Below are 22,981 nucleotides of genomic sequence, written 5' to 3'. Positions count from 1 at the left end.
TTGAACGCTTAAAAGAAAAGAATGATGGTAATGAGGGTAATGAAAACCAAGAAATAGTCTGATGAATTAAATAGAAATTTATTAGGTGATAAATCGCTCTTAAAAAACGATTATATCCCTATAGGGAGTTAAAGGATTTGTAATCCTGGATACATTCCATTGACGAAAAGTTCTTACGTCAGTTGCACAACTAAAAAAGAAGTTTCTCCCAGGCTCTTTAAAAAAGTGTTTTTTTTTTTTACATTGTTTTAATCATAATATAAGAACATTTATTAATTGTTTTTTTTACTATTTATGTCACTTTAAACCGACCCCTAGAACTGGAAGAAGCCAATTGAAACCGTCAATATCTGCTTCCAATCACAGCCGTCATCAAATCATAACGTAAATGAAAACTCGACTCATCACGTTCCGAATTGAATCCTTCGTTCCCTCGCCAGCTCGCCGCAGACGCATTTTTCCCTTTGTTTTGTTGTATTGGAAGCTCGATTATTCGAATTACGTTTAATTCATTTCCATCTCGACTGATGGTAATGCTCTAGTGTCTATTGCGATTACCAAGAGCCCTCGAATTGAACTTAGCTACTCGATTACAATTTAGATATTTTTTTTTTACCTAAGAAGGTAATTTTTTATCTAATTAAAGCTTCATTTTTCTATTTACTACTATGAATATCAAGCAAACAGTTGATTAAAAGATTCGCTTTTTATACTTACTACTGGAAATAACATGCAAACTTAACAGTTACTTAATAAACGCTTTTTTTCGCTGTATATCGCTGTGTACGTCGACAATAAATGCGGAGAATAGGATCTTATGGTACATCTACAAAGTACGTTGTGTTATCTATATCTACCGCCAACAACTAAATTCCACGTTCTTTGCCACTTATAAAAATTATGTATTATAACTTGATGCTAAAAATTATACCGATTTCCCTTCATGCATACTATATTATACGACATACTATATTTGATATAAACAAAAATACAAAATTATAAAAGTATTAAAACAAATTTATATGGTAGTGATTTTATTCCAATGTAGAGTATAGTATGTATTCTTATTTACAAATTCTAATTATAAGTACGTACGTACATATACGTATACACTTAATAGTAATCAAGCAAGTAGTTCACCTAGAAGTAGATTCCTTCAACACTATGCCTCCAATATCTAAACAAAAAAGTGTATCTTCCGTTTATTAGGAATATAATCTCCCGTTACTATATGACAATAAATTATTCAAAATATTTATTGAAAGAAGTACTAATAAATCTTGTAGATATTCTCGTATTTGTCGTTGTTGACACGCACGAATTTCCGTATCAACCGATAAAGCATCGAGTTACGGTGGTGGTGGTCACTCCAGCATAAATTAATGTTAAGAAAGGCATCCATTAACATCAATAAATGCGGTTGCGCAAGACAACAGATGTCCGAGTAAAGATTTTTATTAGAAACGTGATGAGTGTATTCGTACCGAAATCAGTGAGTGAACGATTGCGGCCGCTACGTGATCAACGACACCATCCGGCCGGTGTGAAAAATTATTATTTTTTGATAACTTAATGCCCCATCGGTAACGCTGTAATTGCACGTTTAGCGGTTTGTATTCCGTCGAAAAGATAATTTCTCGGTTTCTTCCCACCCTTTGTGACGACTAAACCGATTTCCTGCCGAGCTACGTGAAAATTTAAACCGACTTAATCCCCTATCGAGCTTTTAATGACATTTTCTCAGAACGTGAAGCCACAAGAAAACAACCAACATGCCCTGCGATGGTTAGCCGCAAATCATAGAAAGATTTGCTGCATTGATAAAAATAAACGACTGGAGATATTACGAAATCAATATGAAATTGCATTTCCTAATGTCAATTGTTAGTTTCGAAGTGCAATAAAGTTCCAATAATCATGATATGAAATAATTCCTGAGCGATGCGCCTGCTGGACTGTGTTCTGTCCTTGTCTGGCTTTAGGTACATTCGCGTTTGCATCTCGCTCTTGGCCGGAGGATTGCACGAGGTATGATGAACTCGGTAATGATCCAATCAGAAGTGAAGTGCATCAAGTCCCGGCCGCTGTGAGAATGCGGTTGGGGGTGCAAAAACTACGAGCACAGATTTAAATTAAACTGATCGTTTGCTTTTATTTTGAAACACCTCTCATAATTGCATATCTTCTGATACAATGGTACTCTTATTTGCCTTGAAACGTTTTTATCAAATAAAATAAATACGGTTCAAATTCAGTAAACTTTTTCTAAACTTTCAGCTCATCTCATTACATGTAAGTGCATAGAAGAGACCTGTACAAAAGAGAGAACATCTCATAAACATAATAATACAATTATGCCTTATATAAGTAACTATTATTGGATGCCCAAAACATTTTTATGTGATGCACAAAAATTATAAAACTACAATCAATTTCACGCAGTACAATAATTTACACAACAAAATTGCACAAAAACTTGTAAAAGTCTCATTTAAAGCCCGCATTGCACCAATAGGCACTAAGTATTCGCTGTTAAAAACCATTTTTTGGAATTAAAAAATAAGTAATGGTCTCAAAACACTGGCTGTTACGTTTCTCGGATGGCTTGTAATTATTTTAAATGTCCCGCGTGCGCCGCGCCGGCGAGCTTGCGGTGCCTCGGGCAATCCGCATGTGATCGACAATCCATATTGAACCCGAAAACAAATTTACCCTTAACAGTATGCAATTAATTACCGATGCATAATATCTGTGTGTCAAAAATTTTAAACATGTCTATTCATTAAAAAATTACTGGGTCTGATCATAGAGGAAAAAATTAAAATCAGATTAATTGTAAGTACCTATGTAACTATTCTACTTCAAAACACATATTTTTTAATTGCATAAATACTTATACTAATTGATAAATATTCATATGTTAAAATTTTTTATGCAATAAAATGATAAGTAAGCCTACAGTAGGCAAGCTTCACAGTATTGACCACCGCAGCCCATGAAACCTTGTAGTACTCAAAGCATTCCTTGCATGTTGTCATTCCTTGTTGATATTAAGTGCAGTACCCAGTAATTTTACTGTCATAATATCTCTTCAAACAAGAAATCAAGATACAAGCAAGCTGCTCTATGGCAGAATTTATAAGTCAAACATAGGTACCATATACCATAGATGACCTTTACACACAACCATGATCTGGCATCCAACAGACAAATAAAAACATATTTGTATGTTTTCCTAATTCCAAATGTAAAAATTTAAGAAAATGTTTAGTATGTCTCTACATGAAAAAAGTATTTAAATGAAATTTGATGCACAAGAGTCAAGTCCATATCACAGGTTATACTTTCATCCCAATTCACAGACACTTGCAGGATAGTTCTATAACCCATATAATACATTTAATGCAAAAGTTTATAAAATGTATGAATGGACTTGTGTTTGTTACTCTTTCACTCGTAATTTACTGAACGAATTTGAATGAAATTTGGTACGCAGGTAGGGTATGTCCTTACTTAGCACAGAAAGTACTTTATATACTGATTCACGCAAACTGAGCCACGGAATACAGCTAGTAATTAATAGCGGGTCGAGCAAAAGATTCTAGAAAATCATGAGATAATCAAAAGAGAAAAAAAGAGAAAATCAAAGAGCAATCGCACGGCTAGGGCAAGTAATAGATATGCATGCAATATATGATCTCAGGAGCCGTAAAAATGGAAGAAGAATCCATAGCATAAACCAGCAAATCTGATACATTTAGATGCATGTAACTAGAACTGTTGTTCTTGTGTTTACGTTATCACTGTTCAATGAGTGGGCCCTCAAGCAACAACTTAAAAAGGGTAAAATGGTAGAAAGAATGGTAAATAGAATCTAATTTGTCATTCTAAGATGTCTAGAAAAAAAAACCATAGAATACTTTTCTTTTAAGAAAAGAGTTAATGCGTTTGTTTAAGAAAGTCACAACCCTATAAATATTGTTTTATTCTATCACGTTTCCTAACCTAAGACAAACAGAAAAAATGGTCGAAGCAGTCTAGTGTTTGCTGTGAACCGCCAAGTGACAAGGGGGAAGGGATTGTTAGTAATGGCCCTATTGCTAGCAATATATTGGGTATAACCAGGTTATCCTCCCCGTGGTTCCTCTGGAAACTATCATGCTGAATTCCAAGTGTATTCATCACGATGGGCTAATTTACTTGCCTTTTTTATCCTCGCCTATCATCTCTCACTGGTGTCCCGCCAGCGTATACCGTTAGCGCAGGTGAAGTAACTATTCCATTATCATCCTTAAAAAAATCGCTATGTGACGAGTTGCTGTTTTGTACCTATTTTGGTGAACGACTTGCCTTCTGTTTGGAACTCCCTGGACCCCTCGACATTTCATAACGATTTATATAATGACACATTATATATAACAGGGGTGGTCGATAGCGACTATTAGTCCAGTCGATCGTGGCCAGGTAAAAAATACAATATTTTGCTAATCTAGCTGAAGATGCTCAGACACAATGCTTACACTAATATAAAAAAGTAATTACTAAGAATAATTTTCAGTTTTCTCTTCATAATCCCTCTTAACAAAATAAAAACTGAACTATGTTGTTTCATTTGAAATTTCAAAAAGCATGTAATTGGTAGATTGCACAGAGTTCCGTCAATAAACACTAGATCTTGGGTCTAGTCAAGTCGACCACCCCTGATATATAAAATAGTGAGATGGTGTAGTTTTATACGAGTATATTATAATAGATCGGCGCCATTGTGATGTTCTGATTTCTTTTCTTTATATTTTGACTGGACCTTCAAAGCCTGGTGCATCCTGAGTGTATACCACCTACACTAAGTCTACAACCAAGCTGAATTCGTACCATTTATGAAATACAAGCTTTTTAATGGCCTAGTATAATAATGGCCGGAATAATAGTGTTCCTGTATTTCAGAGCGTTCACTTGTTCAAGTTTTAATCAAAAGATATCTATAAGCGCCGTCAGATGCTGTTACCATGCAGTCGCATGCATCAGATGCTTATACAATTTATTTCAAAACTATTATCTATCTTCTATATTGGGGATTTAATAAACTTGGTAATATAAATCTAATTCTATATTAATACCCAAATAGATATTTTAAATAACAGACTACCTACGTTTACCTACATATATACACATGCATAATCAGAAATATTAAGTGTTAATAAAACAGGTCACGATATCTTAGATTATCGTTACTGACATTATCTTCCAATGTAAACGTACGAGTATATACTTATACGATAAATACAACTTATTATATCACTCACTTCAAGTCAATAGCTGTGTCAATAGGTACGTAGGTAACAAACGTCTAAATTAAAAAAAAATGCCCAGCTACCACCAGCCGCACGTACCATCTATCAATGACGATGTAAGTACCTTACACATTTCTTTTTTATTAGTGCATTGTTTATATGTAACACGTTTTAAACCTATCTGCAATCATGTCAAATGTATTTCATAATAAACGTGAAGTTGTCTGTGGGACAACAAGTGACATCCTTAGATAAATATAACTCTGATAATGTCTATCTTATACTGTTCTTAATCTATATTATAACCTAATACTCGTATATAGGGGGAAAAGGTATTATTAGCAATGGAGTATGATGGCCCCATTGCTAGCAATATGCCCTATTAGGTCGACCTCCACGTGGTTCCCCCTGGAAACCATCGTGATTGTTCACGTTCTTGTAGAATTCGTCACGATGGGCTATCTGACCTGCTTCATCCTCATTTATCATCCTTCACTGGTGCCCCGCCGGTGTATACCGCCAGCGCGGGTGGGATTACCATTCCATTATCACCCATTAAAAAAAAATACTCGTATATTAACTAAAATAGATATATACACACATTATTAATTAATTATTGGTTAATTATGTTATTATATTTTCATGTACATGATTTGTTACATATTTATAACGTTGTATGACTTAGCAAACGCATCCATTAACTGATTATTATATTCATAGCAGAAAATCAGTGTTTTGTCCAATAAGGCCAAATTACACACTGAGTTGTGGCCTTTTTGTGTTGCTTCAACAAACACATGTATATTTTTTAAGAAACTATGATTTCTTGGTTTCACACTGTAAACTGTATTTTATATAACTGGAGCTTACAAATAAACGTTTATTATTAGTATTACTTAGTAATCTATAGATAATATCTTATGGCATATAAGTATACGTTTTTCATGAATACAATCTCTATAACGCAGTCGTTTCTTTATGTGAAGGAAAGCAAAATTGCCTTATGTTATATGAATGATCTGGGATACATCCAGATGTTTGGTATCGAGATTTTTTTTATACAACTTAGAATGGCAAACAAGTGGTAACCATCGCCTATAGACATGAACAGTACCATGGACATAACAGAGTATACTATTACGCCCATGATACCCCCCATGCGTTGCCATTCATGGGGACTCAGATGTTATTCCTCTGTACCCTGTAAATTCACGCCATATCCCACCCTCAAACCGAAAAACAGCCATACAAACACAACTGCTTCACGGCAGAAACACGAATGGGACAGAGGCACCCAAGCAATAAATTTTTGTACAGTCTTTCTCTGGTTTGAAAATTATTAGGTACTTTACCTCGATAATTAAATGTAATTTATTTAAGACTTGTTTCTTGGCTACATATTAAATTTTAACCTGGAAATATATGTGTATATATTCAGATACTACACACAAAATTTTCATATCTTCAATTATAATGTCTAATCAAATGATAATTGCAGAAAATTACTTTACTAAGGTTTAACACAATATAATCTTAAATAAAATGTAACTACATAATCTGCAGCACCATATCAGTACTATAATAATAAATATTTTATACCTTCTTAATCATATTTTCTATTTCTGTCATCACAAATTTAGATTAGATACCTAATAGTCAGGCAGTGATGCCTGCTTACCTAATATCCAAAATAATTACGCACTATAAACATAGTGTTAAATAAAAAAAAATTACGACATACCATAACTAATCTGGCAATTGAAAATACATTTTTAAAAAGTTATTTACCTACTTGTATTAAGTATCAAAAATTCTATTATTTTTATCGGCATCTAATAAGAGTCTTCGGAGTTGGTCATGCGGAGCGGTGACAGTGAACGGTCAGTCACGGCCAAGGCCGAACCGGGATTCTTGTTATGAACTTAACACTAGGTAAAAATACCTCTCACCGCAACAAAACACCGGGAAGTTCGCAGTGCTTTTATATACAGCAATCTAGTGGACGTACGTTCATCTCGTTTACAATTCTAGAACATTAGTTACGCGTCTTATTAGTGTACATACCAAGAACTTACGGTAACAATCAGTGAAAGCAACAATGTTGAACTCAATCCTCCGAGAGATTGTTGCGAAAGCATCGGTGGAGGCCAAACAAGAATTGGTATGATTATTCATATTTAACACAACAAACTGTGTACCTATTAGATTATTTTGACTCAAAATGTTATACACAGAATCTTGTACTCTACATTTTGCTTCTAAATATGCACACTACCTGCCTGTGTCTACCTATAAAACATTTTATGTTAGTTTTTTATTAATGTAGGTAGAATAAATAATTAATATTCAATTAAAAATGTGTGTTTAATATTTTATACACCAGATCTAAAATTTTGTCCTAAATAGAAAAATTGGTAGTACTTAAATGTAAGAACTAAGAAACATTCGGTTTCGAGTAAAGATATTGTACCTTAATTTAAAATAATCAGAAAAATATCAGCATTACCCGAAAAATAGAATAACAATAATTTACTAAGCAGTTTATTGGCACAAAAATAATTTCGGTTAAATACATATGTTCAATCGTCACACGCTATTAGTAGGTACATGAAAAAAAGAAAATCTCAACAATGCGTGAAACAAATTATTTGGGTCTAACTGCGACTGTAATTTCATTTGTGCATTTTAGTATTACATATTTAGTATTTTTACTAGTTTTTACTTACTATTATTCATGGTAGGTATAAATATTCACTAGAGGTATTTCACTAGAATGACATTAAAATTACAAATTTTGAATTAACTATTTTTGTAAAACAAACATAAATAATATTTAAAATCCCAAACAGTTTAAATGTTAGAGAAAAATATCTATAAATATTTAATTTACTTTTACACTTTACAACATCTTTACAATTCAAGAATAACATTTTTCTATAGGACTTCGTAAATGCTTTATGTCAATTTAGCGTCATCTGTCAGCTGTTTCTTGAACCTTTTTGACATTTGATAACTCCTATTACTTGTTCGTAGCAAAACAATGTTTTTATTATAATCCAGGGCTTCAATATTCAATAAAAAATGTTATTTAAGTGTCTGTATATTAGAAAATAATTATAAATTTAACTGTGATTAAAGTTATATAATGTTTACAATGTGAATTGTACCAAATATTTAAAGTAAGCTCAATTCTAACCTTTACTCTTATAATTTAATTATTTTTGCAATGAAAAGTCATCTTAAATGCTCTATTCATATCGTAGAACTATTTGTTTAGCTCTATACTTTTCAACTTTTTACTTAGAAGCAATAAGTATTTACGAAACTGATTCGTTCGTTTATCACCACAAGGAAAGCCCTCCATCCTGTGGTTATGACAAAACAAAAGATATAAAACCAAAAACAAATTGTTGGAAATCATCTTCCTTAGAGGATTGTATTCAGACTGGAAATTTGGCTAATATGGCTGGAACAAATGGATTTTACCGACCAAGAAGTGCTCTTGCCCGCGCTTTCTATGAAAAACAACGGAATGACAGACATTTACAAGAATTGGACCAAAATGAGGTAAGATTATTCTATTTTAATAAAGCTTTTTGCCTTTTATTACAAAGTAACCATACCATACACTGTTGTGAAAGTGTATATAACCACTAATGTTAGCAATTTATTAAGATTAGTGGTTACCTAAAATAGAAAACAAATTATTTTGTATGAACATGCTTATTCTATTATATGTTCTCATGCACTATCAAAGCCAACCAACTACATTACTGTATATTGTTAATATCATGAAAAGTTATATTAAAAAATGCTGAGACTTATTAGAGTAAAAACTAAATCTTTTCAATTTTAATACTTATGAATAACATAGTTTACTAGAGAAAAACTGTATAAAAATTATGTACCTGGGTATATATTTCCCATGTACATATGGTAGTGAAATATTAGGGTAAGGAGACTTGGATCTTCTCAATCTTCATAATAATATTTAGGAATGCATTTGCATAGCAGTGGCACTACCACAGGGAGCATCATATATTCTTTGAGGTTCATGATTCTGTTCTTGTTCTGTCTATACTAGTGTTTTTCAATCTTATTCATGACATGACTCCCTTATTATCTAAAAATATCTTGCGACCCTACCTTCTATGGTTTCTAATGTGTATGAATTTTATTATAGTACAATGATGAAATCCGTACAGTTGTATTTATATTTACAGTTAGATATGGATAAAATAAAATAAATAATACATAATAAAGTATCTAAAACAGACAATGTAAATAAATGTTTGTTATAGATACTTCATTATGTATTATTAATTGATTGATGTATTTATGGAACTGTTGATTTTTCACTACTTTAAGACCTTTTGCGACCCCATTGTTGAGGCTTGGGAACCCCCCAAAGGGTCGCAGCCCACACTTTGAAAAACACTGGTCTATACTATATATATGCAATCCCACTTCTTATAAATTTGTATACCATTCTATATTACATAAAAAAAGTAGAGTAGAAATGCCTAAAATAATGGTTATGATACTTTATCATTTAAATATTATATAATTTATGGTCCTGATAAATTTAAAGTAAATAATGATCCTAACTAATTCACTGATCACTCACGATATGACATGGAATGCTATACTGAAACTGACTTATGTCAGTATAGCATTTGATTTAATATATTTACTTCAAATAGATATTTCGAGTGGCTTCTACCCCAAAATACACTTATTAAAAATAAATTGCCATAATTTTATCAAAATAAAAATATCTTAACTTGAGGACTAAAATATAATTAAATATGTGTGCTATAATCTATTTTAATAAAATTTATTGAAAATATAAACAAACAAATATTTGCCCTAACCATAAGACTAACATCTAATAAACAAAAAAAATATTGATTAAACATTTTTATTTTTTACTAATTTTATTTTGTTGTTTACCTTTTCATTAAGTTCTATTGAAAGAGATTATGATTTATTATTTATTTATTTATACTTACATATATTTATTCCACAGGAACAAGTTTTTTATTCTTATGTAAAATGGTTGTGTTTATACAATTTGAAAACAGATTCTTTTTACATTTTAATGTTGATATAAATACTTATCTTTTCAAAAGTATTTTTATTGTTCTATGTAAATTATATTTGTATATGAGTATATGTATATATATTGTTATTATTAGAAAAACATTAGTACTCTTCCAAAACAAGGTTATTTAATTACCTGACCAGTTTCTCCATGTAGAGCATTTTCAAAGGCTAATTTGACACTAGTTTTATCCTGGGCAGTCAATTAAAGGATGGCTGGAAATTATATATATATATATATATATTCAATTGTGATATTAAAATGTTTATTATCCCAACTTTTGCATTAATTGTTTTGCTATACAAAGTTGAATAAATAATATAATATTAATGGCTAGTGACCGCAGCTTCATCTAAGCAAGATTAGTACTTCGAGTAGCTTATTTTCTTCTCCTATGTATCTTTATACCAAAATTCATCAAAATTGTTCTGTGGTTTAGTCATGAAGGCATAACAGACCGACATAGTTACTTTGAGAGACCCTTGTTCTATATTGTGTAATGGTTGTAAATTGAAACTAAGTACTTTTGATAATGGTCTTACTAATAGGTATTGTAAACGCTATAGTTTGTGAGGATAGATGTATATGATGATTGATGGTAATGCAAAAGTTATAGGTAACTACTGCAATATAATCCTATAAACTATGTTAAACAATTTTTTCATTCGCATAAACATGCAGATTATACGATTTAGAAACGCGCGAGCAAGCCATGTAGAGTTGGCCGTGGGAAAAACATAGCGTGCCCAAATATATGCCTGCTACCGTTAAGGTTTGATTTGTTGTGAGTCATTGAAAATGCAATTTTTGGAACTGCAAACGTTTAAAATTAAATGGCAAGTTATTGGGTATGATTAGGATGCGTGATATAAGAACATTGTCTTCCTTGGCTTCTCCAGTTAAGGTTGTGGGCTTTACAGTATGCCTTCCTAACTTGGTGGCTAGCAATCTAGTACCGTTACATAAACTTGGCGCATCCAGGTTACGCTTTGACAAAACATATACACCTACCTTTAATTTCAACTTATGTCATCCACCCTAGATAACTCTAAAGACTTAAGGAACTGCACGGGATAGCTCGTAATGTCATCGGATGACATGACTGTGTCGATAGTTATACACTGATGTTTCGCTGATTATTTCGTACAAGATTTTATATATATATATATATATATATATATATATATATATATATATATGTATATATATAAAATTAAATTATATATATATATATATATATATATATATTAGAACATTAAATTAATTACTAATTAATATATAATTAAAATAAGTTAAAACAAGTTAAGTTTGTTTACTTTGTTGCGATGTCAGTTTGACAACAATAACAACATAAATTTGTAAGCATAAAAGTGTCCACGAATACACGATACAGGGAACCCTAGTGTGAAGTCTTGGGAACAATTAATGCGTAATTGTTTTACTTTTTTTTATTTTTTTTTTTTTTTTTTATTTTATTTTATTAAACCTTTATTAAAATTTTATTTACCTATCTATAACTTTAAAAGTCATTCTTATTACGTTTTCTAAAAAATTTTGTATAATTTATCTACTAGCTGTCACAAATAATAATAAAAACTGACAGACTGCTATCCTAAAAGATTGAGGTTTATATAAAGTATATAAGTATCTAAGTCACTTGTATCGTAATTTAAATTTTACCATCTTAATAAGATAAAAATGCTATTTATTAGAGAATATAACAGACTGGTTCATCTCTAAAAATCCTTTCAGGTGTAAAACTACATCAAAAAGTATGGTAAATTTGTAGTGACCCACCCTCCCTTGCTTTTTAATTATAATTTCTAGTTATTGTTTATTCTTATATATGATTATTTTCCTTATTTAATTATTAATTTATTTTTTTAAGTAAAACCAATGGTTTCAGTAGATGCTATATTTTTAATCAGGGATGTTCAAACATCCGCCAATTTCAGTAGATATTTTATGCTAAAGCATAGTATTTATGGACTTATATAATCTGTGAGATATATAAGATAAATCATATATATATATGTATATTTATACAATGTGGTACATGGAAGAGAAGTGAGACTTTCAGAAATACAATTGTAAAAACAATATCCAATTTCGTACAATAGCTTTTGCGTGATGCCGGAATAAACATACAGATAGAGACAAACTGTTTAAAAATATTGTTTTGGCTTTTATTGGTCTTATAATTATAAATATAAGTCCCATCATATTTTTTTTCTTAAATATCTTCCATGTATAAACATCGTCTAGTTAGAATTCTATTATACTGCTACACTGTTCTGCTCTCCTGGTAGTTTATAGCACACAAACAGTAGGTGAATCCACATTTTATTCCTAAGTTTCTGTTGTTTTACTTAGAAAACCTTACCTTATTACTAGTAATATGAATTCGATACGAATTAGATTATTTTCAGTAATACCAAAAGTTTTTTTTTTAATAAAATCAAATCAAAGCGTTCACTGCGCCGATTATCTGTATGTCCGGTTTAACTTACAATCAAACACGTGTATATATTTATGTAACTACATATATACACATACACACATCCGAAATTTAAATATCTCTACGCCATTGCATATATTATGCATCCCTATTACACCGTGATGGTAATATCATACACACACAATGACTTCTGAGACACAAAGATGATTTTTATGAAAATGGTTTTTCAGGAGGTCGACTTGATTAGTAATAGAGCCGCTAGTCTCCATTACTTACGCAGACATCAAAATTTAAAAGTTTGCGACACTAACCTTGTAAGAAAATTCCAGTATAAAGATGATTCATAAATATAATCATCATAATCATAAAATCAATTAAAGTTTCACTGCTGGACTTAGATTTCTTCCTAAAAAACTATTCCTATATCCCTTTAAGCCTACTATTACTGTCATAGCGGTCAAACGGTTTGTTATAGGATTTTATTTTAAATTTTCCTTCTCTTCCATCTTATGTTTTTTATCCATTATAAATGACCACACTAATTATATACTCTACCTTGTACATCTGGATTGTGGAATGACCTCCCGTCAATTTTCCCTTTACAATATAATATGGAGAATTTAAAAAAAAACGTGTCTAACATTTAAAAGGCCGGCAACGCATAAGCAACTCTCGTGTTGCAGGTGTTTATGGGCAACGGTAGCCGCTTTCCATCAGATGGACCGTCTGCTCGTTTGCATCCGTAACAATAAAAAAAAAATCTATAGATTTTTAGAAGTGCCTACAAACTTAAGTTACATTAAACATATATTTTCCTACCATATCTCTTCGAATCAAAGCTCGAACGATAACGACCTAACGTTTGCCGGGTGCGTCGTTTGATTGCTGGATCCAATTTTCCTACACCGGGACAATTCCCTCAATCTAGTAACAGCCAGTCTCTTTTCATACGTGGCGCACACGCAATCGGGCCTCACGTGTGCCTACTGCCTACATAACGAGGATATATTTGCGTATGAAGAACACGAAATACCTCTGAATTGTGGAGGAATAAGACATTCAACCCGCTCCTCCCCACGAGACCACCCACCCGGTCCCCGCGACCCTTTTAACTTTCATCTCTGTCGAGTGCTCGGTCCACATACTTTTGTTCTATTTGATCAATGTTATTAAAATGTCGCGGGCTCGCCGGATTACAAACATCTGACTATCGTACTACACACAAGCACATCCTGAAACGAACTCGCCAGGTTCAAATCGAAATAGGTTTGCGGTTACCTAATTCCCTTACTACGTACTCGTATTTCGGATTTCTTTAAATTGATTCACTTGGTGATCTCAGTTGCGTTACATTTTATATTACGAAGCGTAGCTTACGTTTAAGAATAGAGGAACTAAATTGTTGTAGAGCAATATCCCGTTAATTTTCTTTTAAGGTAATTTCGGTTTGTAAATGGTTGCATTTGCTCTGATTACCGGATATCTTAAACAATACCCTCAAGTTAAGTGTAGATATGTGTAAGTTCCCTGTTAAATATTTATTAATTAGTGTAATTGTACTAAAATTAAAGTAAAATATAAGTGTTTCCATCTATATATCAACGTATTGTATAATACATAACTATTACATTGTAAAGAATGTTCAATGAAACATAATTAAATACCCGACCATAATACAGTCTGCTGGTGTCCAAATGTAGGTACTTAGGGGTTGTTAGTAATGCGATCTGCCAGTCCCACAGGACATCGACCTCCACGGGGTCACCCTGGAAGCCATCATGCTGGGTTCCAGGTGTATTCACGCGATGGGCTAACTGACGTGCCTAGTTCATTCTCACCTAATCACTCACTGATACCCCGCCAGTGTATACCGTTAGCGCAGGCGAGGTTACCATTTCATTATCATCCACCACTAAAAAAACCTTGTACATATCAAAAATCGATTGAAAATTTCGATTTGTTATTAATTTCAATTAGAGTGTTTCTATAATATTTTCAGCAAAGCTCTGCTGTATTTTCATTAAATTTTATTAAAATAGTCATTGTCATTGTACGTTCGCGCAAGTTCTCCCGCGCATAGCCGGAGCGTCAGTCACACGAGATCGCCGGCATGGCCGTAATCACTGCTATCCATTCTGTTAAAACCACCCGAGGATAAATTAGTTAAGTAGAAGCTTCCGTTAATCGGCGGTCGTGGTCGGCGACGCTCGCTCTAAATGGATTAATTTATACTTATGAACGAGGACATTTTCGGTGTCACGCAAGGATGGGGTGATTGTGTTGTGATTGCTTGCGCATCCTATGAAGGCATCCTTTATTAAACGATTCGGCCTCGTTTAACTTCGCCTCGGTGTTATCATTAAACGCTTTACACATTGGTTTACTTACGGTTTGATGGGCTGTTTTATAGTACCTTCCTTACTAGCTGTAGATACAAGCTAACCGTTTTATTTGATGTTGGCGTTTATGGGGGTTTAATGGATTACTCAAATTCGTGCATGACAAAGTAATTGATACGATTAATCTTCGTGTTATGGTACTGTTTATAGTTTTATTATGTTTTGAGACAAAGTATACATCGTAGGTATGCACGAAACTGAACAGCATTATTGAAGAGAAATACGTACTTGAAATATGAAAAACTAAATAAAATTTTAAACTTTTCATATGGAAAATCACTGCGCGTGAAATGTTCAAAATTATTTTCCTATTTCCGTCGAGTACGTATGTAGGCATGTTACATATATTGGATTTTTATTTTTTGACACCCCTAGATGTACCTGATACATGTTTAATTATATAATAATAAATATATGGGGCCATATCTACTATAGTACCTACATTATTGTGTGTAACAAGAAATACCTAAATGAAGTGCATCCCCGGTACAAGAGGCGTGATGTCCACACAAGAGGCAAGACACCTGAGTCGCGGCGGGCGCATCGCTCACTGCAATCTGTACATTATTTCTCCATTGTTCGCGTAACGAGCTCCCACCCCCCCGGCGGCGGCACCCCGCACCCCACAGCCCTGCCTCCTGGTTCCCACACCCCGCCTTGAGGCGGTGGGACCTCGCTCGCGCCTTTCTTTTATCATTCCTCTCTTTATTTCCGAATGCAAATAATCCTCCACACGTGTGAGAACCGAAACCATTGTTCTCGCCTCCCAACCCCACTGGGGACCTTGGTGACGCAATCTTTTTCTTCGGCATTTAGGCAAATGTAAGTAAGTATCCTATTTACTGACAATACATCATATGAGAATGGAACTAGTAAATGATATCCATCATTATTTCATGTAGAACAAGTAAACGAAATAAACAAGGAGGAAAAACCAGGCTTGCCATTAATTCGAACAAAGGCAGTTTCCAATTATTTACTTACTGAACAATTTAATAAGAATCTACCAAATTATTAAGTTGTACTTATTTTTGAGTGAAAGCACATTATAATCTGTTTAATTTTAAATTGGACAAACAAAAATAAATTAGTTCCTATTATATAACTAAATTGTCCTCTGGTTAAAAACATTCCTTACATAAATTTTAGTTCCTCTGATCGTTATAAGTCTCTTACAATCTAATTTCCAATATTTGTAAATATTCATCTGTATTTATAATTTTTTAACGATATTGAAGGCTCTGCGAACTACCGACCGCTATGCTACTGTTCCCTCCGTACTCGTCCTAAAGAAAACTTCCGGATGAAGTCAAAACGATTGTCAGGAACGACAAAACAATCCACATCCATATTCATATAGACAATATTTAACTGCTTACAAAATGTCACTACATCCTATATAGACAGATAGTTTTAAACTATACAAAATCCTCACAATAGACAACTAAAAGTTATCTTAATTGACATTGAAGACCCAACTAAAACTTACTAATCAGAATTATCACACCAAATAAATATAATTAATATAACTTCCGTAAATAATATAATGCTTCATTGCTATTTCTGACTAGTTATCAACAAACAATGCTTTCTTTCAATCACAAAAGTGTCTTCCGAAGTAATTTGTATGACTAGAGTGGCGATATAATGGGACAACCGCCCTAGTTGCCGCGACTTGAGGACAAACAGCTCGTTAGGCCTCCGACCTGCGGAAGGGTGGAGCGCCACGATTCCCAAGAAAAACGCTAAGTGGGAAATCAATACGTATTAGGCGCGATATCGGACCGGCCGCCCGTCACACCATGATGGATGAACGCGCCCAAACTTTCCGCGCCAACTCTAATAATGACAATATACAAATTGACGTCCGCACAGCCGCTTCCGAAACGCGATAGCGCTGTCGCCACTCACATTATGTAAACAAACATGAAAAAACTGATCGCTTTCAATTTATGTAATAGAAATCTCAATTACGGATATGTTTTTTGTCTCTCATCTATCATGTGGTGTCCTAGAAGGCTGCTCCCGTGTGAGTCAATCGTCGCGCCGAAAAATGGCGTCGCCTAGTGACGTCTCACAAGGAGTGCGATATTGGAGTGGATCGACAGGCGGGAGTCGCAGCGCCTCTACATATTGAAAGCTATTTGGAATTCACAAATAAATAGATGCAAGAGAACGACAGCGCACCGCTACCTCTTCAGCCTTGGCTTTGGTGCCTTTTATATGTTAAAAATCACATATATTACCATCATAACAAACTATGTTACTTTCGGTTTGAATTATTATTGTCATTAAATCTTTAAATATTTAGATTCTAATAAATTGTAAAATTTTTCTTTACTTCATTATATGTAGTGCAACAATGTTCTTATTTTATTTATAGTAGGCATTTTCAAAAAGAGGAGTGTTATAAATATGACACTCATATGTATCTCAAAATAAAATTGGTTATTAAATAATGATCAGGACCAGATGATTGAGCAATATCTAAGTCAAGATACGATTAGTATCGTACTTTAGTCATAGGGAAGCAAGAAGATAAAAGATTTTTTAATCTTTAATAATTTTTCAATAATATTTATTTAAATTAAAATAACAAATGTCTATTTTAACTAAAACCTTTTTGTGATATTATGTATTTTGCTCTCGCATTCTAACAACAGGTATGTTTTCGTACAAAGCTTGTAGATGTGAGGGAAAAATATGTCGGCTCCAATTGATACGGAAAATGAGGACAAACAGGTGTAAGGTCGGGAGCGATGTTGCAACGCAACTCGCGAGGTAACACACAAAAGCCATTTACGACGCGCCCACTGGGGACCCTATCCGATAGTGCTACATGTTCAGAGTACCCTTGCTTACTATATTTGCACATATTACATATGTCGTAATTTGAAACTTGACACAAAATACACAAATATATATTTAAAAAAAATTAATAATTACGATTATCGTCATTTCAGACTTCCACTGTGATATAGGCATGGGTAATATGTATACCGATCCGATATCTATATATTTGCTTCCTTTGGACACTGATGGCGGAAAATAGGTCATCACCTATTTCAATATCGCCCACATCAATCGAATATCTATTTTCAAATATGTTAAAGTCTTTTATCCAATATTATTTTTTAAATAATGTATTCCTAACATTTTTTTTTATACAACTTAGAATGGCAAACAAGCTGACGGCCCACCTGATGGAAAGTGGTCACCGTCGCCTATACACATGAGTGACGTAACAGAGTATACTGTTTCGCTCATGATACCCCCCCTCCTCCTCTGTACCCTGTAAATTCACGCCATTTCCCACCCTTCAAACCAAAACACAGCTATGCAAACACAACTGCTTTACCCCCCCCCCCCCTCGATCATGGCAGTTTTCAAACAAGGAAACCTCATTACAATTAGTTCATTAATTTAGGAACTACAATGCCACAGACAGACACAAGACACACTTAACTTATAAAACCCCTCTTTTTATTTCGGATGTTAAAAATGCTGAAACGTGTCGCCTTGTCTCAATAACATTTTTTATTTAAATAAGCTTAATTACAAATATTGTTGTATAGTAATTTTTTTAGTCTTCGTTTTCTTTGTTTTGAATCCTATTCCTGAAAATAATTTTGTGTACAAAAAATTCTGCTAAGTATAGGTGTAACTGACTAGTTTTTGTAAAACCTAATTGTAATAGGTATGATCCAAACTTTCTGAAATGCATTATGATTATATGGCTTATTATGCAAAACTTAAGATTACCAAAGGAAACGTGCTCTCCTTTGAGACAATTTACCTTCAGTTGGCGAGACATTTTAATGCGAACTACTTCCGTTCGTATAGTCTTACATGAGATTAAACCGGGGGTAGTTCGAGGTGGATTGTGGGGGGTGTATTTATGTCACCTCGGGGACGCGAACGCTCGCCCCTCCCCAATTATACCGCAGTAAAAGTCATAAAAAGACACCCGAAGTTTTTACACGAACCAAGAAGAGGCTCACGCGAAATTAAGAGGGGCGCCGAAATGTGAGATGAGCATGAATTTTTTATAAGCCCAGATGATGGTGCTCCGTTTATGACGTCTTATGGCGGATAATGCTCGCGGTGCACGCGCTCTTTGTTTGTACAGCCGAATTATTGATGAGGTGCCTTTATTGCCGCCGCTACATGTATCAAATAATTAATTATCAATCGAGAGCAATGAATGCCTACCCCAAGATATGTAGTCGGAGCTAAATACTTATATATACGGCTATTGCTTTTTACTTCATTTGCACTTCGTTAACGTGGTAACTTAACACGTACCTTGAATTGTTTCAATGTGTTTACTATCTCCAGATATTCATCGATTATTTTTTCTTAGGCCGCATTTACACCTGTAAGTTTTACACGCGTACGTAAGTACCATACATAATGGATTCAACGACAAATTTGCAATTGTAAATACTCTTGTAAGTAACTTATCGAAATCGTTCGATCAGTTAATTAACTTGAGATATTAATAACCTGTAAAATATAATAGCAGCCATATCTAAGAGAATATATATTGGAATCTTATTTTCATATCACTATAATTCTGCTATATCTTCTTCAGTTTAGAAGTACCTTAATCAAACTTCGCTGCAAACCTGTATGGTATGCATTTAAAATATTTGTATACTTTATATATGTATAATACATACATATATGTATAATCATATATACTTAAACTCCTTAATTATTTTTACCTGTTGGCCATTTAAAAATAACATACTCGGATTAAAGTTAAAAGTTAAACTTATCTTGAAATTCGTAACGCAAAATAATTATTTTTTTATATCCATAAAAACTTCTATGGTATAAATCAATATACACTGTATTCGTTTTAATTTTATTTCCCTTTCATTTGAAGTATGGACGTCGTAAATAATTTTAGTCCTCCAAAGCAGGTCGAAAACGACCTGAGAGCTGGTTAGCACAAACGATATTCGTTTTGTTCACCCTTGTATGAAACAATACATTCTCACGTTTAATTTCTTTCGGATTTTAACAATTGATTCTTTTACGAGTGTGTTTATTGAACTCACTCGAAATGTGATAGGGCCATTTGTGATTCTTGTAATTTAAAAGGTATTGAACGTTTATAGGATTTTGTAAACGCTTCTACCTCAGTGTTCGTGTAGCGATAAAGACTTGCTTCTCACAGTTTCTAGCTGTTTCACATGACTTCGTTCTGTATCTGCTGGTATTGAGCGAATTTTATGAAAAAGGGATTTTTTAGTGAGCAGGTACGTCACATAAGAAATTCGTGTACAAGGGAGATGTTTCACTGCAGGCCCAATACGGGCCAATTAGAAAAATCTAGTTTATTATCATTAGAATGTTTTGGATATATTTTTACATTTACGTCCTCACATCATATGTCAAAATCGCCAAGAAATATACCTGCGACTTTGACCGCATGATTAGGATAAAAAGTAGCTCATATCCCAAATAGTCCCATCATCATATCAGCCGTGAACTGTCTACTGCTGAACATAGGCCTCCCCCTTGGGGTTTTTTGCCTGTAGTTGCCACGTTTGGTAGAAATATTGGCAACCATAGTCAGGTCTTGGTGATATTCCAAGGTCACTTTTACATTTGTAATCATCATCATGTTAGCTCTTAACTGACATAAGCCTCCACTTGGGGGAGGGTGGCGGAGTTGTCAGTAGTTTTTACATTTATAATATTAGTGAGTATTAATACTTTCTTTTATATATACCTAATATGTAAATATTTAACACTCGACTTAGCGTAGATTGTGCGTTTTCTCACAAGCAATTGTAATATCTTACAAACAAAAAAATTTATATATATAAACGTAATAATAAAGTGGTACATGCTTATTTCTTGTAGCATATGTCCGCTGCACTCGTCGCATACCTATCAGATAAACAACCCGCCTCAATACTGTTCTATGTTTTATTCATACGTTGAAAACACTTATATTTTAACGTGTTGCGTATCACGAATAATCGAATATCGCCTACCAAGCGGCAATACCAATTATAGTAGCTTCTTTATGCAATCTATGGTAATTGAAATTTACTTTAAACACCTTTAAACAACATCTAATATCTAAGCAATTATGTACTTAACCGGAATTAGAATTAATATTATTATTTATATTGCTTTAAAGTAGTAGATTTAAAAATACTCTACTTACAAGATCCGATCAAATTTTAAAAATATAATACATATATAGTTTAATTCTTAGACTTGTTATTTTTTTTTTAAATATACAAATATATTTATCATAAATATTCCAATAAAGATTCGCAATTGCCAAGTGTTTAAACTTAACACTCCAAAAAATCTTATTCGTTGTTCAATATTGTAGATATAGGAATATCTACAAATATTAAGTGTCACCTCCAGTGTGTACAGGTCATAAAGTGCGAACGTAACATAGGTGTCACGCGCGGAGCCCGAAGGTTGGGCTTCGGCTTGAAGTCCGCAGCAGCCCTCGTCGCGTCGCGATTGAGTAAGTAGTGCGTTATAACCGTGCGGTGCGTGCGTGCGTGCCTAGCCGGCCTCTGGTCGCAGCTAATATGATTATGACAGCGCTACGTGCCAACCCAGCTCCGGGAATCCTCACACAAATATTCATTAATCTTTCACGGTCCGACGTCTGCCGCGATGGAGATTTAATCAGATTAAGGATCATCTTTTTTGCGGGGAAAGTCATGCCCTTTTGTTGCTAGTCGGCCGTCGCTGGCACTTTTGTGCTGAATTTATGACGGGCGATGTTTGCTCTGAATGTAAATTCTGTTAGTGTAAGAAAATCACTTTTCCTGGTCTTTCTGTGGTCGGTAGGGATTTGCTGTCACTAGACGTTGTGCCGACCTATAGATGCTGTAGTGCTGATTGTTCAGTGTGTGTAGCGAGATGCGTGTACAGTAGACGGCGCCGAGGCGACTATTGAGGGGCGCACGGCCCCGCTACACGCCACGCAGTCTGGCCTAAACAAAACTTGCAACTATTCAGTGTGGTTTAATGCCCTATAACTATTTTATTATAATTTTACCACCAGTCGCATCTTGTCCCTGAGTATATGTTGACATAATTTATGTATACAGTTGCACTAATAAATTTATAAATAGAATACGACAAAGTTGAAAAAATGTTAACACTTAAATAGCCGCGCGGCGACCAGTCCGTTTGATTCGTAGATAGGGCGCGGAAGGCCGAATAAAAAGTAAAATTAAGCGCGGCGAAACGCGCGTAAAATTATTTTACCATTGTATGCAAATCCACGCCGCCGTGATTATTTTATTTCCTAAGAGACGGAGAATATAAATCTCGATTAAAAAATAAACCAGTCTGCACAGCTTCTCTTAGTTGATAGGTGTTTAAATGTTTACTCCATCTAGAGTGTAGAGCTATTTACGTATTATTTACATTTACTAATTGGTCATTTTATAACCCGTCTCAGATTTAGCAATTCCCACATAACTAATTCTCATATACTAACAATTAGCAATACTGAAATATTTAGGATCCAGCACAAATACAATGCCCTAATTATTAACGTTTAACTACACCTAACACGTAAACTTTATATTCTTGGTTAACTTTGGCTCTAAAACTTAATGCACCAGCTGGGAAAGATATTTGCCCAGACTGCATGAAAATATGGTTTCCATGTTTATAATAAAGTAATTTTACGACAGAGAATCCAAGTGGAGAGGTGTAGAAGTTATAAAGT

The 22,981-nt window shown here is 33.8% G+C and overlaps 1 protein-coding gene across 3 annotated transcripts in view; it reads left to right on the top strand.

Annotated features, from left to right (window-relative positions):
- Window positions 1-8,305: 8,305 nt before the first annotated feature.
- Window positions 8,306-22,981, top strand: part of LOC113521402 (protein-L-histidine N-pros-methyltransferase) — a 71,513-nt gene continuing 56,837 nt past the window's right edge. The window contains exons 1-2 of one of the 3 annotated variants that reach the window (XM_031912725.2): window positions 8,306-8,470; window positions 8,643-8,858. In XM_031912725.2, the coding sequence (XP_031768585.1) occupies window positions 8,754-8,858 (105 nt within the window). In that variant the 5' untranslated portion in view covers window positions 8,306-8,470; window positions 8,643-8,753. Of the gene's footprint in view, window positions 8,859-22,981 lie in introns of all 3 variants that reach the window. The other 2 variants (XM_052898967.1, XM_031912724.2) reach the window with 2 other exon arrangements.

This window comes from Galleria mellonella, unplaced genomic scaffold (assembly GCF_026898425.1).
Source record: "Galleria mellonella isolate WM207_F2 unplaced genomic scaffold, CSIRO_AGI_GalMel_v1 utg55, whole genome shotgun sequence".
Classification (NCBI taxonomy): domain Eukaryota; kingdom Metazoa; phylum Arthropoda; class Insecta; order Lepidoptera; family Pyralidae; genus Galleria; species Galleria mellonella.
The sequence above is the reverse complement of the archived record's forward strand: the minus strand, read 5'-3'. Positions and strand labels throughout refer to the sequence as shown.